General features: G+C 31.6%; 1 protein-coding gene across 1 annotated transcript; it reads right to left on the bottom strand.

Annotated features, from left to right (window-relative positions):
- Positions 1-2,059: 2,059 nt before the first annotated feature.
- On the bottom strand, positions 2,060-13,598 carry LOC119613626 (antigen 5 like allergen Cul n 1-like). Its single transcript, XM_037969656.1, has 4 exons — positions 13,316-13,598; positions 9,233-9,382; positions 2,442-2,686; positions 2,060-2,384 (listed from the first exon to the last, which is right to left on the bottom strand). The coding sequence occupies exons 1-4, from the start codon at positions 13,490-13,492 to the stop codon at positions 2,132-2,134; spliced, it is 825 nt and encodes a 274-aa protein (XP_037825584.1). The 5' UTR covers positions 13,493-13,598; the 3' UTR covers positions 2,060-2,131.
- Positions 13,599-14,679: the final 1,081 nt, after the last annotated feature.

Here is a 14,679-nt window from a genome sequence, read left to right as displayed (position 1 = left end):
ACTAACTACCTACCTAACTCTAACTACTAACTAACTAACTAACTACTAACTAACTAACTAACTAACTAACTACTAACTAACTACTAACTAACTAACTACTAACTAACTACTAACTAACTAACTAACTACTAACTAACTAACTAACTAACTAACTAACTAACTAACTAACTAACTAACTAACTACTAACTAACTAACTAACTACTAACTAACTAACTAAACTAACTAACTAACTAAACTACTAACTAACTAACTAACTAACTAACTAACTAACTAACTAACTAACTAACTAACTAACTAACTAACTAACTAACTAACTACTACTAACTAACTAACTAACTAACTACTACTAACTAACTACTAACTAACTAACTACTAACTAACTACTAACTAACTAACTAACTAACTAACTACTCCTAACTAACTACTCCTAACTAACTAACTTAACTAACTAACTAACTAACTAACTAACTAACTAACTACTAACTAACTACTAACTAACTACTAACTAACTAACTAACTAACTACTAACTAACTAACTACTAACTAACTAAACTACTAACTAACTAACTACTAACTAACTAACTAACTAACTAAACTAACTAACTAACTAACTAACTAACTAACTAACTAACTACTAACTAACTAACTAACTAACTAACTACTAACTACTAACTAACTAACTAACTTACTAACTTACTAACTTACTAACTACTAACTAACTTACTAACTAACTTACTAACTTACTAACTAACTAACTAACTGGCAATCCGCCCGTTTGTTGTCAGAATGATCTTCATGTTTTGTTTACAGTTCGATCAATGATGTCACACAGTCCATTAACTTCATACAAGAGTAAGGCCTTGAACTCTGGTTGGCTGTCTGACATTATGTAAATTTTCAGACCCTTAATCCTTCTCCTCACGCACTCCTCAGCACACATGAAGGTGGCATAGATTTCCGCCTGAAAGATTGAGGTATATTTTCCCATGGAGATTGCCTTCTCGAAGTTAGGACCACAAATGCCCTCTCCAGAATCAAAATCTATGCGTTTGGACCCATCAGTAAACCAAACTTGATCAGCATAATGCTGCCACCATGTTTGATTGGGCCATTGGTTCCTGTCAGGTATAATAACCTTAAAGGAACGGTCAAAATCATATGTTGGTTACCCATAATCATGAACGCTCATAAATGGGTCGTTGATGAATAACTTAAATTAAGGAACTAGGAATTTTAAAATTTTAATGAACTTCATTTAGGAAACAGAGTTTTTAAACATTAGGCGATCTGCATAGGGCACTGCACAAGGAGTTTTCCATCAAAATGTTCCATGTAATGAGCGATCTAAATGTACTTCTTCTCATCTGATCTGGTATAGATCCAGCTTTTAACCTAACGTGGATCCAAAAACTAAACGGTCAAAAGCAACAAAGTTTATATCCAAAAATATTCATTTCCGCGCAAAAATTCCAACTTACAGTTAAAATATTTCCACCATAAATAACTGCACATTTTTGGATAATTTTAACTTTATGTGAATTTTGTACTTTATTTTTTGTTTTCAATTTTAAATGTATTGAATTTCAAATATTTATAAAAAAAACTAATTTACATATTTGATTTTATTATCGGAGATTTTTATAGCAGGTGACAAACGTTGCTTCTCGTTCACATATAAATTTATAAGTGGGAGGGTTTAAATATTTGTAAATTACTAATTGATTTGCTTATCTGTATATTTTTTATATTTTGTTCGTGTATTAAAGTCCCATAAAAACAAGATAATTGTTTTCTTTTATTATGGTCCATAAAAAATATATTAATATAAATGTATAAAATATATTGACCCAAAAGAAAACATTTCCCCCCAACAGCAATTTGTTAATATTTACAAATGGAATTACACAATAAATATACTTTAAATAACAACAACAATGATCCTCGTAAAGTGGGAAATTTTTTAAAAAATGTGTTAATAACATCTTTTTTCATCTTTTAATATAACTATTATACTTTCGAGTACCATTGACCTAATCATAATAAGTAGTTCTTAAGAAGTGCATTTTCCGAAGTACAAGTGGTTCAAAAAGTTTATTGAATAATAAAAATACTCATGCATTATATAATACATCAATAATTAGGATCAACCTCTTCCTTTTCCGAACACAATGCAGGATATTGAGGATTTTTACCACTCTTACAATCACTGGCCGGTTCACCTGCTTTATAGACGGGAGTATCCACTGCATATGTAGAAGAATAATTACAAACCACATGAAAGATATGAAATTCGGTATGATCGGATCGTGTAAAACGCATTATAGCACAACCAATAAAAGTATTACGTTCGACAGCCATTTCAAGAAAATGACCATAAGTTTCACTGAAAATTTAATGAATGTCTATAAAATTTTGTATATTTAAAGAAATGTTAACTTACAAATTGCCACTTCCCGTAAATTTTTCTACAAACGATTTATTAATTAATTTGTATTCATCAAACCACATTGTTACGGCTTCTTCAATGATATTTTTTATGTCGACCTCTTCAGTCTTGAACTTCGAGATGGCGCAGAGGTTCTGTCCTACATTTCGATATTTAAAAGTATGATTGCATTCATCGTGATCTAATTTACAGGTGTGTAAATTTAGGCGTCCTAAATATTCTAAATCATCGTCCCATAACTGTAAGATTTTATAGTTTTTTATGATTAAAAAAACATTAATTAATATTAATATTCTGATCAAAGGACTATAGTATAGCATATAGTCCTGACTATACTATTGACTATAGTATAGACTATGTTCTATTGTATAGACTATAGTTCTGACTATATTATAGACCATAGTCCTGACTATAGTATAGAATATGGTCTTGATTTTAACATAGACTATAGTCCTGACAATAGTATAGACTATAAACCTGACAATAGTATAGACTATAGTCCTGACAATAGTATACTCTATTGTCCTGACTATAGTATAGACTACAGTCCTGACTATAGTATAGAATATAGTCCTGACTATAGTATAGACTATAGTCCTGACTATAGTATAGACTATAGTCCTGCCTATAGTATAGACAATAGTCCTGCCTATAGTATAGACAATAGTCCTGACTATAGTATAGACAATAGTCCTGACTATAGTATAGATTATAGTTCTGACTATAGTATAGATTATAGTTCTGACTATGATATAGACTATAGTTTAGACTATAGTCCTGACTATAGTTTATACTATAGTCCTGACTATACTTTAGACTATAGTCCTGACTATAGTCCTGACTATAGTATAGTCTATAGCCCTGACTATAGTATAGACTATAGCCCTGACTATAGTATAGACTATAGTCCTGACTATAGTCCAGACTATAGAATAGACTGTAGTATAGACTATAGAATAGACTGTAGTCCTAACTATATTATAGATTATAGTCCTAATAATAGTATAGACTATAATCCTGACTATTGTATAGACTATATTCCTGACTATAGTATAGACTATAGTCCTGACTATAGTATATACTATAGTCCTGACTAGAGATTAGACTATAGTCCAGACTATAGTTTAGATTATAGTTCTGACTATAGTTTAGACTATAGTCTTGACTCTAGTTAAGACTATAGTCCTGACTATAGTATAGACTATAGTCCTGACTATAGTATAGACTACAGTCCTGACTATAGTATAGACTATAGTCCTGACTATAGTATAGACTATAGTCCTGACTATAGTCCGACTAGTAGACTATAGTCCTGACTATAGTATAGACTATAGTCCTGACTATAGTATAGACTATAGTCCTGACTATAGTATAGACTATAGTCCTGACTATAGTATAGACTATAGTCCTGACTATAGTATAGACTATAGTCCTGACTATAGTATAGACTATAGTCCTGACTATAGTCCTGACTATAGTCCTGACTATAGTCTAGACTATAGTCCTGACTATAGTATAGACTATAGTCCTGACTATAGTATAGACTATAGTCCTGACTATAGTATAGACTATAGTCCTGACTATAGTATAGACTATAGTCCTGACTATAGTATAGACTATAGTCCTGACTATAGTATAGACTATAGTCCTGACTATAGTATAGACTATAGTCCTGACTATAGTATAGACTATAGTCCTGACTATAGTATAGACTATAGTCCTGACTATAGTCCTGACTATAGTCCTGACTATAGTCCTGACTATAGTCCTGACTATAGTCCTGACTATAGTCCTGACTATAGTCCTGACTATAGTCCTGACTATAGTCCTGACTATAGTCCTGACTATAGTCCTGACTATAGTATAGACTATAGTCCTGACTATAGTATAGACTATAGTCCTGACTATAGTATAGACTATAGTCCTGACTATAGTATAGACTATAGTCCTGACTATAGTATAGACTATAGTCCTGACTATAGTATAGACTATAGTCCTGACTAGTATAGACTATAGTCCTGACTATAGTATAGACTATAGTCCTGACTATAGTATAGACTATAGTCCTGACTATAGTATAGACTATAGTCCTGACTATAGTATAGACTATAGTCCTGACTATAGTATAGACTATAGTCCTGACTATAGTATAGACTATAGTCCTGACTATAGTATAGACTATAGTCCTGACTATAGTATAGACTATAGTCCTGACTATAGTATAGACTATAGTCCTGACTATAGTATAGACTATAGTCCTGACTATAGTATAGACTATAGTCCTGACTATAGTATAGACTATAGTCCTGACTATAGTATAGACTATAGTCCTGACTATAGTATAGACTATAGTCCTGACTATAGTATAGACTATAGTCCTGACTATCGTGTAGACTATAGTCCTGACTATAGTATAGACTACAGTCCTGACAATCGTATAGACTATAGTATAGAATATGGTAGAGACTATAGTCCTGACTATGGTATAGACTATAGTCCTGAATATGGTGTAGACTATAGTCCTGACTATGGTATAGGCTATAGTCCTGACTATGGTACAGACTATAGTCCTGAATATGGTGTAGACTATAGTCCTGACTATGGTATAGGCTATAGTCCTGACTATGGTATAGACTATAGTCCTGACTATAGTATAGACTATAGTATAGACTATAGTCCTGACTATAGTATAGACTATAGTCCTGACTATAGTATAGACTATAGTATAGACTATAGTCCTGACTATAGTATAGACTATAGTCCTGACTATAGTATAGACTATAGTCCTGACTATAGTATAGACTATAGACCTGACTATAGTATAGACTATAGTCCTGACTATAGTATAGACTATAGTCCTGACTATAGTCTGTACTATAGTCATGACTGTAGTATAGACTATAGTCAATAGACTATTCTATATAGACTATTATATACTATAGCCCTGACTATAGTCCTGACTATAGTATACACTATAGTCCTGACTACAGTATAGACTAAAGTCCTGACTACAGTATAGTCTATAGTCCTGACTATAGTATAGACTATTGTCCTGACTATAGTATCGACTATAGTCCTGACTATAGTATAGACTATAGTCCTGACTATAGTATAGACTATTGTCCTGACTATAGTATAGGCTATTGTCCTGACTACAGTATAGTTTGTAGTTCTGACTATAGTATAAACTGTAGTCCTGTCTACAGTATAGACAATAGTCCTGACTACAGTATAGTCTATAGTCATGAATACAGTGTAGATGGATGCATAAAGGCTGACTACACCATAGACTTTAGTTCCGACTATAGTGCAGACTATAGTGCAGACTATAGTCCTGACTATAGTGCAGACTATGGTCCTGACTATAGTGCAGACTATAGTCCTGACTATAGTGCAGACTATAGTCCTGACTATAGTGCAGACTATAGTCCTGACTATAGTGCAGACTATAGTCCTGACTATAGTGCAGACTATAGTCCTGACTATAGTGCAGACTATAGTCCTGACTATAGTGCTGACTATAATCCTGACTATAGTGTTGACTATAGTCCTGACTATAGTGTTGACTATAGTCCTGACTATAGTGTTGACTATAGTGTTGACTATAGTCCTGACTATAGTGCTGACTATAGTCCTGACTATAGTGCTGACTATAGTCCTGACTATAGTCCTGACTATAGTCCTGACTATAATATATATGGAAACCGAGTGTTTCAAATTATTCTCTCAAAATCTTTCGGTTAAGAAGTTTAAGGTTTTTACCACAATCTCAATTTCTTTCAGTGTAGATTTTTTGGAGTTATAACTATTTAATAGTTAACGAGTAAGCAATTAGCCCGAAGCTACTAATATTTACTTAAATATGTTATTTAATATTTTTTTAAAGTTCATGTTTGTTTTAATCATTAGTTTATGTTTAATTACTACGTCTAAAACAAACGTTTTTTTTATTAGCCAAGTGTCAGTTAAAGTATTAATAAAAATAATAATAATAAAATAACTATAATGTTTTTATTAACTACAATCTATGTATTACAACATCCGTTTCCTCAGTACCGCGCTTAGACAAATCACGTCTTATAAATATTTATTGATGGGAAGCAAGAATTGGATGGATGCATAAAGGTGTGGTGGCAGTTGACTGAATAATTGATGGGTAAAAATACATATATTCAGATTCAAATATACTTATGCAATAAAAATAAGCAATATTACGTCGATAATAATCAAATAAAATTAGCATAGATTTTTAATAGATGTCAGAGCACGAGTACATATTATAAAATTATATGAATAAAAATGTTAATATCTTAATAATTATCATTAAACTATTATGAATGCTCGGAAATACAAATGTTTCATTTTAAAATTAAATCCTCCTAAATATATTTATATAGTTTTGATTCTTTATTTTTATCTAATCTTTATGTCTTCCATCTAAAAGATTATTTTTATGAATTCAATGAATAACAACTGGTTTAAATTTTATAGAAAGATTTTGAAGTTGGAAATACTTTCTTTCATCGATGTTCAGGTGGTAACCAAAAATTTACATGTTATTATAATGTATTATTAATTTCTATGTTGTCGATGTTTAAAAAAACATTTAAATAATAATTTATTTTAAAAAAATATTAATGTTTTTTATATTTTAATTTAAAGCAATATTAATTTATGACCTAAAGAAATAACAGAGATTTAGCATACATATGTATATATGTATTCCAATTTGGCTTAGGTGCTTAAAAATTGCTGACGTTTTGTTGAAAAAAAGTATGCCAGAGGCTAGAAAACAAAAGGGCGCGTGTTTCTTGCTTTCTGTTTGTACAAAACAAAAGATTGTTCGATGTTTTGACGTTAAAATCCCAAGAGACATTGAGTTGTGATAAGGAGATGCAGAAACTATTTAAAAGTTTACCCTTTTATTGATTTTATAGTAATGGCTAGGCTTCAAATACATACATAGTCTAGTCATAGTCAGTCTAGTTAGTCTATAGTTAGCTAGAGTCTATATAGTCTAGTCTATAGTCTAGTCTTAGTCTAGTCTATGGTCTAGTCTATCTAGTCTAGTATATAGTCTAGTCTATAGTCTAGTCTATAGTCTAGTCTATAGTCTAGTCTATAGTCAGTCTAGTGTAGCTATAGTCTAAGTCTATATAGGTCTAGTCTATAGTCTGTCTATGCCTATATCTAGTCTTATAGTCTAGTCTATAGTCTAGTTATAGTCTAGTCTTAGCTAGTCTATAGTCTGTCTAAGTTCTATCTATAGTCTGTCTATAGTCTAGTCTATAGTCTAGTCTATAGTCTAGTCTATAGTCTAGTCTATAGTCTAGTCTATAGTCTAGTCTATAGTCTAGTCTATAGTCTAGTCTATAGTCTAGTCTATAGTCTAGTCTATAGTCTAGTCTATAGTCTAGTCTATAGTCTAGTCTATAGTCTAGTCTATAGTCTAGTCTATAGTCTAGTCTATAGTCTAGTCTATAGTCTAGTCTATAGTCTAGTCTATAGTCTAGTCTATAGTCTAGTCTATAGTCTAGTCTATAGTCTAGGTCTATAGTCCTAGTCTATAGTCTAGTCTATAGTCTAGTCTATAGTCTAGTCTATAGTCTAGTCTATAGTCTAGTCTATAGTCTAGTCTATAGTCTAGTCTATAGTCTAGTCTATAGTCTAGTCTATAGTCTAGTCTATAGTCTAGTCTATAGTCTAGTCTATAGTCTAGTCTATAGTCTAGTCTATAGTCTAGTCTATAGTCTAGTCTATAGTCTAGTCTATAGTCTAGTCTATAGTCTAGTCTATAGTCTAGTCTATAGTCTAGTCTATAGTCTAGTCTATAGTCTAGTCTATAGTCTAGTCTATAGTCTAGTCTATAGTCTAGTCTATAGTCTAGTCTATAGTCTAGTCTATAGTCTAGTCTATAGTCTAGTCTATAGTCTAGTCTATAGTCTAGTCTATAGTCTAGTCTATAGTCTAGTCTATAGTCTAGTCTATAGTCTAGTCTATAGTCTAGTCTATAGTCTAGTCTATAGTCTAGTCTAGTCTATAGTCTATAGTCTAGTCTATAGTGTAGCCTATAGTCTAGCCTATAATCTAGTCTATAGTCTAGTCTGTAGTCTAATCTATAGTCTAGTCTATAGTCTTTAAAAAAAAATAATAATATAAATTAAAAACATATCTTCTTATTTGTCGTCTCAAAAGATATATAATTTATTATCTTCATATTAATCTTAATCCTTTTAAGCAACCCATGGCTTAAAGTTTTAATCTCGCATTAATCTTTTTGTTAATAAACAATTTTTCAATATTTTATTTATTATTTATGAGTATTGGCTATTTGCTGTTCATTATTTATTCAGAACTGGTTCTTAAAATTATTCAATGTTTGTTTTAAATAAGTTTTTTCTATTATTTTCTCTATAGTGGTAATGATTTGTTTTATGGGATTTTATTAAAATAAGAACTACCGCACCTGTATTATTTAGAATATTAATAATGTTTTTTCATATTAAAAAATTATTTATTATTGATTTGTTTTACTAAGTTTTATTTTTAATTTCAGTACAAATAGTCTGTTTTAGGTTCGAATTGCATAAATTAAATAAACGCCTTCTTTTTTTTTTTGTTTTTTAAACAAATGTTTGTTAAACGATTTTTAAACTTTTTATATTAACAACAACATTATTAACACTTTTAATGGAGATTTAATTAAGTTTTATTTATTTTATAACCTTTTTTTATTGTGTTATAATTTTTATAACTTTTTTGTGTGACTTTCATTCAATACTTACTACTGTTGCCATTCTGGCTGCTGAATCATAACCGGTTACTTCACCCGAAGCAATTAAATTTCTTCGTTTATTGTGTTCGTCTAGGAATACTTGTTTGTAATTGGAAATATCTATATCGGTAGCATCGTCAGAGCAACCCTCTTTAAATTTCTGTGATTTAAAAAATAGTTTGTGTATTAAATTAACCAGACTTTACACTATAGTCCACACTATAATATAATAGACACGAATATAGTAATGATTATAGAATAGAATATGGTTCAGACTATAGACTAGACTACAGGCTGGAGTGCAGGATTGACAGTAGCCCATACTATAGACTAGTCTATAGATCAGAATGTAACCTAGGCTATATTCCAGACTATAAAAAAACTATAGTACATACTATATTCTACTCTATACTACTGACTACAGTTTTGTCTATAGTCCTATCTATAGTATAGCCTTTATTTTAGTATATAGTCCAGTCTGTAGTCTATAGTCTAGTACATAATCTATTCCATAATTCAGTCTAGTCTATACTAGACTACAGTATAGACTTGACTATAGACTAGACTATAGATTAGTCTACAGTCTAGTCTGTAGTCTAGTCTGTAGTCTAGTCTGTAGTCTAGTCTGTAGTCTAGTCTATAGTCTAGTCTATTGTGAAGTCCATAGTCATGTTTATAGCCTAGTCTATAATGTAGTCTAGTCAATAGTATATTCTATAGTATTGTTTATAGCATAGTTGTTAACACTTTTAATGGAGATTTAGTATAGCCAATAGTCTAGTCTAGTCTAGTTTTTATATTAGTCTATAGTCTATTCTATAATCTAGTTTATCGTCTATATATAGTCTAGCCTATGGTCTAGTCTATAGTCTAGTCTATAGTCTAGTCTATAGTCTAGTCTATAGTCTAGTCTATAGTCTAGTCTATAGTCTACTCTATAGTCTAGTCTATAGTCTAGTCTATAGTCTAGTCTATAGTCTAGTCTATAGTCTAGTCTATAGTCTAGTCTATAGTCTAGTCTATAGTCTAGTCTATAGTCTAGTCTATAGTCTAGTCTATAGTCTAGTCTATAGTCTAGTCTATAGTCTAGTCTATAGTCTAGTCTATAGTCTAGTCTATAGTCTAGTCTATAGTCTAGTCTATAGTCTAGTCTATAGTCTAGTCTATAGTCTAGTCTATAGTCTAGTCTATAGTCTAGTCTATAGTCTAGTCTATAGTCTAGTCTATAGTCTAGTCTATAGTCTAGTCTAGTCTAGTATAGTCTAGTCTATAGTCTAGTCTATAGTCTAGTCTATAGTCTAGTCTATAGTCTAGTCTATAGTCTAGTCTATAGTCTAGTCTATAGTCTAGTCTATAGTCTAGTCTATAGTCTAGTCTATAGTCTAGTCTATAGTCTAGTCTATAGTCTAGTCTATAGTCTAGTCTATAGTCTAGTCTATAGTCTAGTCTATAGTCTAGTCTATAGTCTACTCTATAGTCTAGTCTATAGTCTACTCTATAGTCTAGTCTATAGTCTAGTCTATAGTCTAGTCTATAGTCTAGTCTATAGTCTAGTCTATAGTCTAGTCTAGTCTATAGTCTAGTCTAGTCTATAGTCTATAGTCTATAGTCTATAGTCTATAGTCTATAGTCTATAGTCTATAGCCTATAGTCTATAGTCTATAGTCTATAGTCTATAGTCTAGTCTAGTCTAGTCTAGTCTAGTCTTGTCTAGTCTATATTCTAGTCTAGTCTATAGTCTAGTCTATAGTCAAGTCTATAGTCTAGTCTATAGTCTAGTCTATAGTCTAGTCTATAGTCTAGTCTATAGTCTAGTCTATAGTCTAGTCTATAGTCTAGTCTATAGTCTAGTCTATAGTCTAGTCTATAGTCTAGTCTATATTCTAGTCTATAGTCTATAGTCTAGTCTATAGTCTAGTCTATAGTCTAGTCTATAGTCTAGTCTATAGTCTAGTCTATAGTCTAGTCTATAGTCTAGTCTATAGTCTAGTCTATAGTCTAGTCTATAGTCTAGTCTATAGTCTAGTCTATAGTCTAGTCTATAGTCTAGTCTATAGTCTAGTCTATAGTCTAGTCTATAGTCTAGTCTATAGTCTAGTCTATAGTCTAGTCTATAGTCTAGTCTATAGTCTAGTCTATAGTCTAGTCTATAGTCTAGTCTATAGTCTAGTCTAAGTCTAGTCTAGTCTATAGTCTAGTCTGTAGTCTAGTCTATAGTCTAGTCATAGTCTAGTCTATAGTCTAGGTCTATAGCTCTAGTTTATAGTCTAGTCTATAGTCTAGTCTATAGTCTAGCCTATAGTCTAGTCTATAGTCTAGTCTATAGTCTAGTCTATAGTCTAGTCTATAGTCTAGCCTATAGTCTAGTCTATAGTCTAGTCTATAGTCTAGTCTATAGTCTAGTCTATAGTCTAGTCTATAGTCTAGTCTATAGTCCTAGTCTATAGTCTAGTCTATAGTCTAATCTATAGTCTAGTCTATAGTCTAGTCTATAGTCTAGTCTATAGTCTAGTCTATAGTCTAGTCTATAGTCTAGTCTATAGCCTAGTCTATAGTCTAGTCTATAGCCTAGTCTATAGTCTAGCCTATAGTCTAGTCTATAGTCTAGTCTACAGTCTAGTCTATAGTCTAATCTATAGCCTAGTTTATAGTCTAGTCTATAGTCTAGTCTATAGTCTAGTCTATAGTCTAGTCTATAGTCTAGTCTATAGTCTAGTCTATAGTCTAGTCTATAGTCTAGTCTATAGTCTAGTCTATAGTCTAGTCTATAGTCTAGTCTATAGTCTAGTCTATAGTCTAGTCTATAGTCTAGTCTATAGTCTAGTCTATAGTCTAGTCTATAGTCTAGTCTATAGTCTAGTCTATAGTCTAGTCTATAGTCTAGTCTATAGTCTAGTCTATAGTCTAGTCTATATTCTAGTCTATAGTCTAGTCTATAGTCTAGTCTATAGTCTAGTCTATAGTCTAGTCTATAGTCTAGTCTATAGTCTAGTCTATAGTCTAGTCTAGTCTATAGTCTAGTCTATAGTCTAGTCCATAGTCTAGTCTATAGTCTAGTCTATAGTCTAGTCAATAGTATAGTCTATAGTCTAGTCTATAGTCTTGTCTATAGTCTAGTCTATAGTCTAGTCTATAGTCTAGTCTATAGTCTAGTCTATAGTCTTGTCTATAGTCTAGTCTATAGTCTAGTCTATAGTCTAGTCTATAGTCTAGTTTATAGTCTAGTCTATAGTCTAGTCTATAGTCTAGTCTATAGTCTAGTCTATAGTCTAGTCTATAGTCTAGTCTATAGTCTAGTCTATAGTCTAGTCTATAGTCTAGTCTATAGTCTAGTCTATAGTCTAGTCTATAGTCTAGTCTATAGTCTAGTCTATAGTCTAGTCTATAGTCTAGTCTATAGTCTAATCTATAGTCTAGTCTGTAGTCTAGTCTATAGTCTAGTCTATAGTCTAGTCTATAGTGTAGTCTATAGTCTAGTCTATAGTCTAGTCTATAGTCTAGTCTATAGTCTAGTCTATAGTCTAGTCTATAGTCTAGTCTATAGCCTAGTCTATAGTCTAGTCTATAGTCTAGTCTAGTCTAGTCTAGTCTATAGTCTAGTCTATAGTCTAGTCTATAGCCAAGTCTATAGCCTAGTCTATAGTCTAGTCTATAGTCTAGTCGATAATCTAGTCTATGGTCTAGTCTATAGTCTAGTCTATAGTCTAGTCTATAGTCTAGTCTATAGACTAGTCTATTGTCTAGTCTATAGTCTCGTCTATAGTCTAGCTATAGTCTTGTCTATAGTCTATTCTATAGTCTAGTCTACTGACTAGTAAAGTCTATAGTCAAAGTAAGTCTATAGTCAAATCTATAGTCTAATTTATAGCCTAATCCATAGTCTAGCCTGTAGTCTAGTCTATAGTGTAGTCTATAGTTTAGTCACTAGACTTGTCTATAGTCTAGTATATAGTCTAGTTTAATCTATAGACTTGTCCATAGTTTAGTCTATAGTCGAATATTTTTTCTGGTTTATTAATTCGACCAGAGGAACTGACGCAAACGAATGACCGGGTGTAAGTTTAATATTTCGATACGTTTTTGCATTACATACACCATCATTTTCACATGCAATATGATGAACGTCGGTTTTATTTCCACATAACTGAGGATCACACCATGAATTATCCGCACACAAACAATTTAAGATGTTCTCTAATAAAAACAATAAAATTAATATTTTCCGCTTAATTGACAAATGAGTAAACACTTTTAGTAGCAAAATTCTCATAATTCTATATTAAATTTTGAATTCGATATTTATTTAAGATTTTAATATTTGTCTATATCTTTTTAACGTTTTTAGCTAAGTTTACTTGTCTGGAATGGATCACTATTAATGCTGTTGCGTTATTACATTGGTAAATGGAGTTTTATAGACTTACGTATTTTTTATAATTTGATATGAATCGAATTAGATTTTATGGACTTTAAGAAAATTTGTAACGCCTATAAACTATTAAATTGATTCTTCACAATAAGATGCATATTTATAGGAATTTCAGAATCTTAATAAATTTCGTTTTTATTCTAAAATATACTTCACTAATACTTACTAAAAAGCACTTTCCTAATATATATATATCTGTAATTTTGAAAAGCCTGTTTGTCCTTAAAATTTGATTTTCGAGATTTAATGGCGATATTTTGGGCTTTTATTGCCAAATATTGGTACTTTATGAATGGATTCAAAACATTGACTATGGCCGACTAAGAGGTTTATTTATCTTTATGGATTCCTCGTCAAAACATCCGTTAATTTTTTGAGGCCAGATACGAATGGAATGCTCACACTGACAATATATTGCAGTGAGGGCGTTCCGCATCGATCGCAAGGAATAGTTGTCGGATGGGCAAGGTCTTGACTTTATCTTCGAATCAATATTAAATCCTCTGCACCGCATAACTAAAGTATTCTCGTTCGATGTTCAGAAACTCAGTATCCTGGACGTAAATCCTAAGAATTTTTCCATCAGTGGGAGATGTTATAGCCAGAATAATATAACTCTCAAGATATTTGGATATAATTTCGACGAAATCCTGACAATGACAAAGAAATTGCTCCATAGTTTTACCATATAGTCTACATTCATTTGAATTCGCACGTATAATTTTGTATAGTTGTCCCCGTAATCATGTGTGTCCTGATCTCGTTAAGATTACAGCATAGGATCTTTGTGGTTCTACCCTTTAATTTGGCCCTCATTACGTCGAATGGTTTTGCGCTCTTTGTTGCTAACTGCTGCCGAATGGCCTGGTATTCAGTTAAAACTTTCGTACAATACAATATGGTCTTAGATTTAACCTTAGATATCACCTGATATCGTAGAAGGTAATTTGCTTCTGGCTGTCGGTACATATGTTAACCCCTGTTGGTGCTATATGTTTATTCTAATCCAATTTACACATTCCCTTTTT

The sequence above is a fragment of the Lucilia sericata genome, unplaced genomic scaffold, assembly GCF_015586225.1.
Source record: "Lucilia sericata isolate MDLA Ls3-8-SP2 unplaced genomic scaffold, ASM1558622v1 Contig002217F_arrow, whole genome shotgun sequence".
Taxonomy (NCBI): Eukaryota; Metazoa; Arthropoda; class Insecta; order Diptera; family Calliphoridae; genus Lucilia; species Lucilia sericata.
The sequence above is the reverse complement of the archived record's forward strand: the minus strand, read 5'-3'. Positions and strand labels throughout refer to the sequence as shown.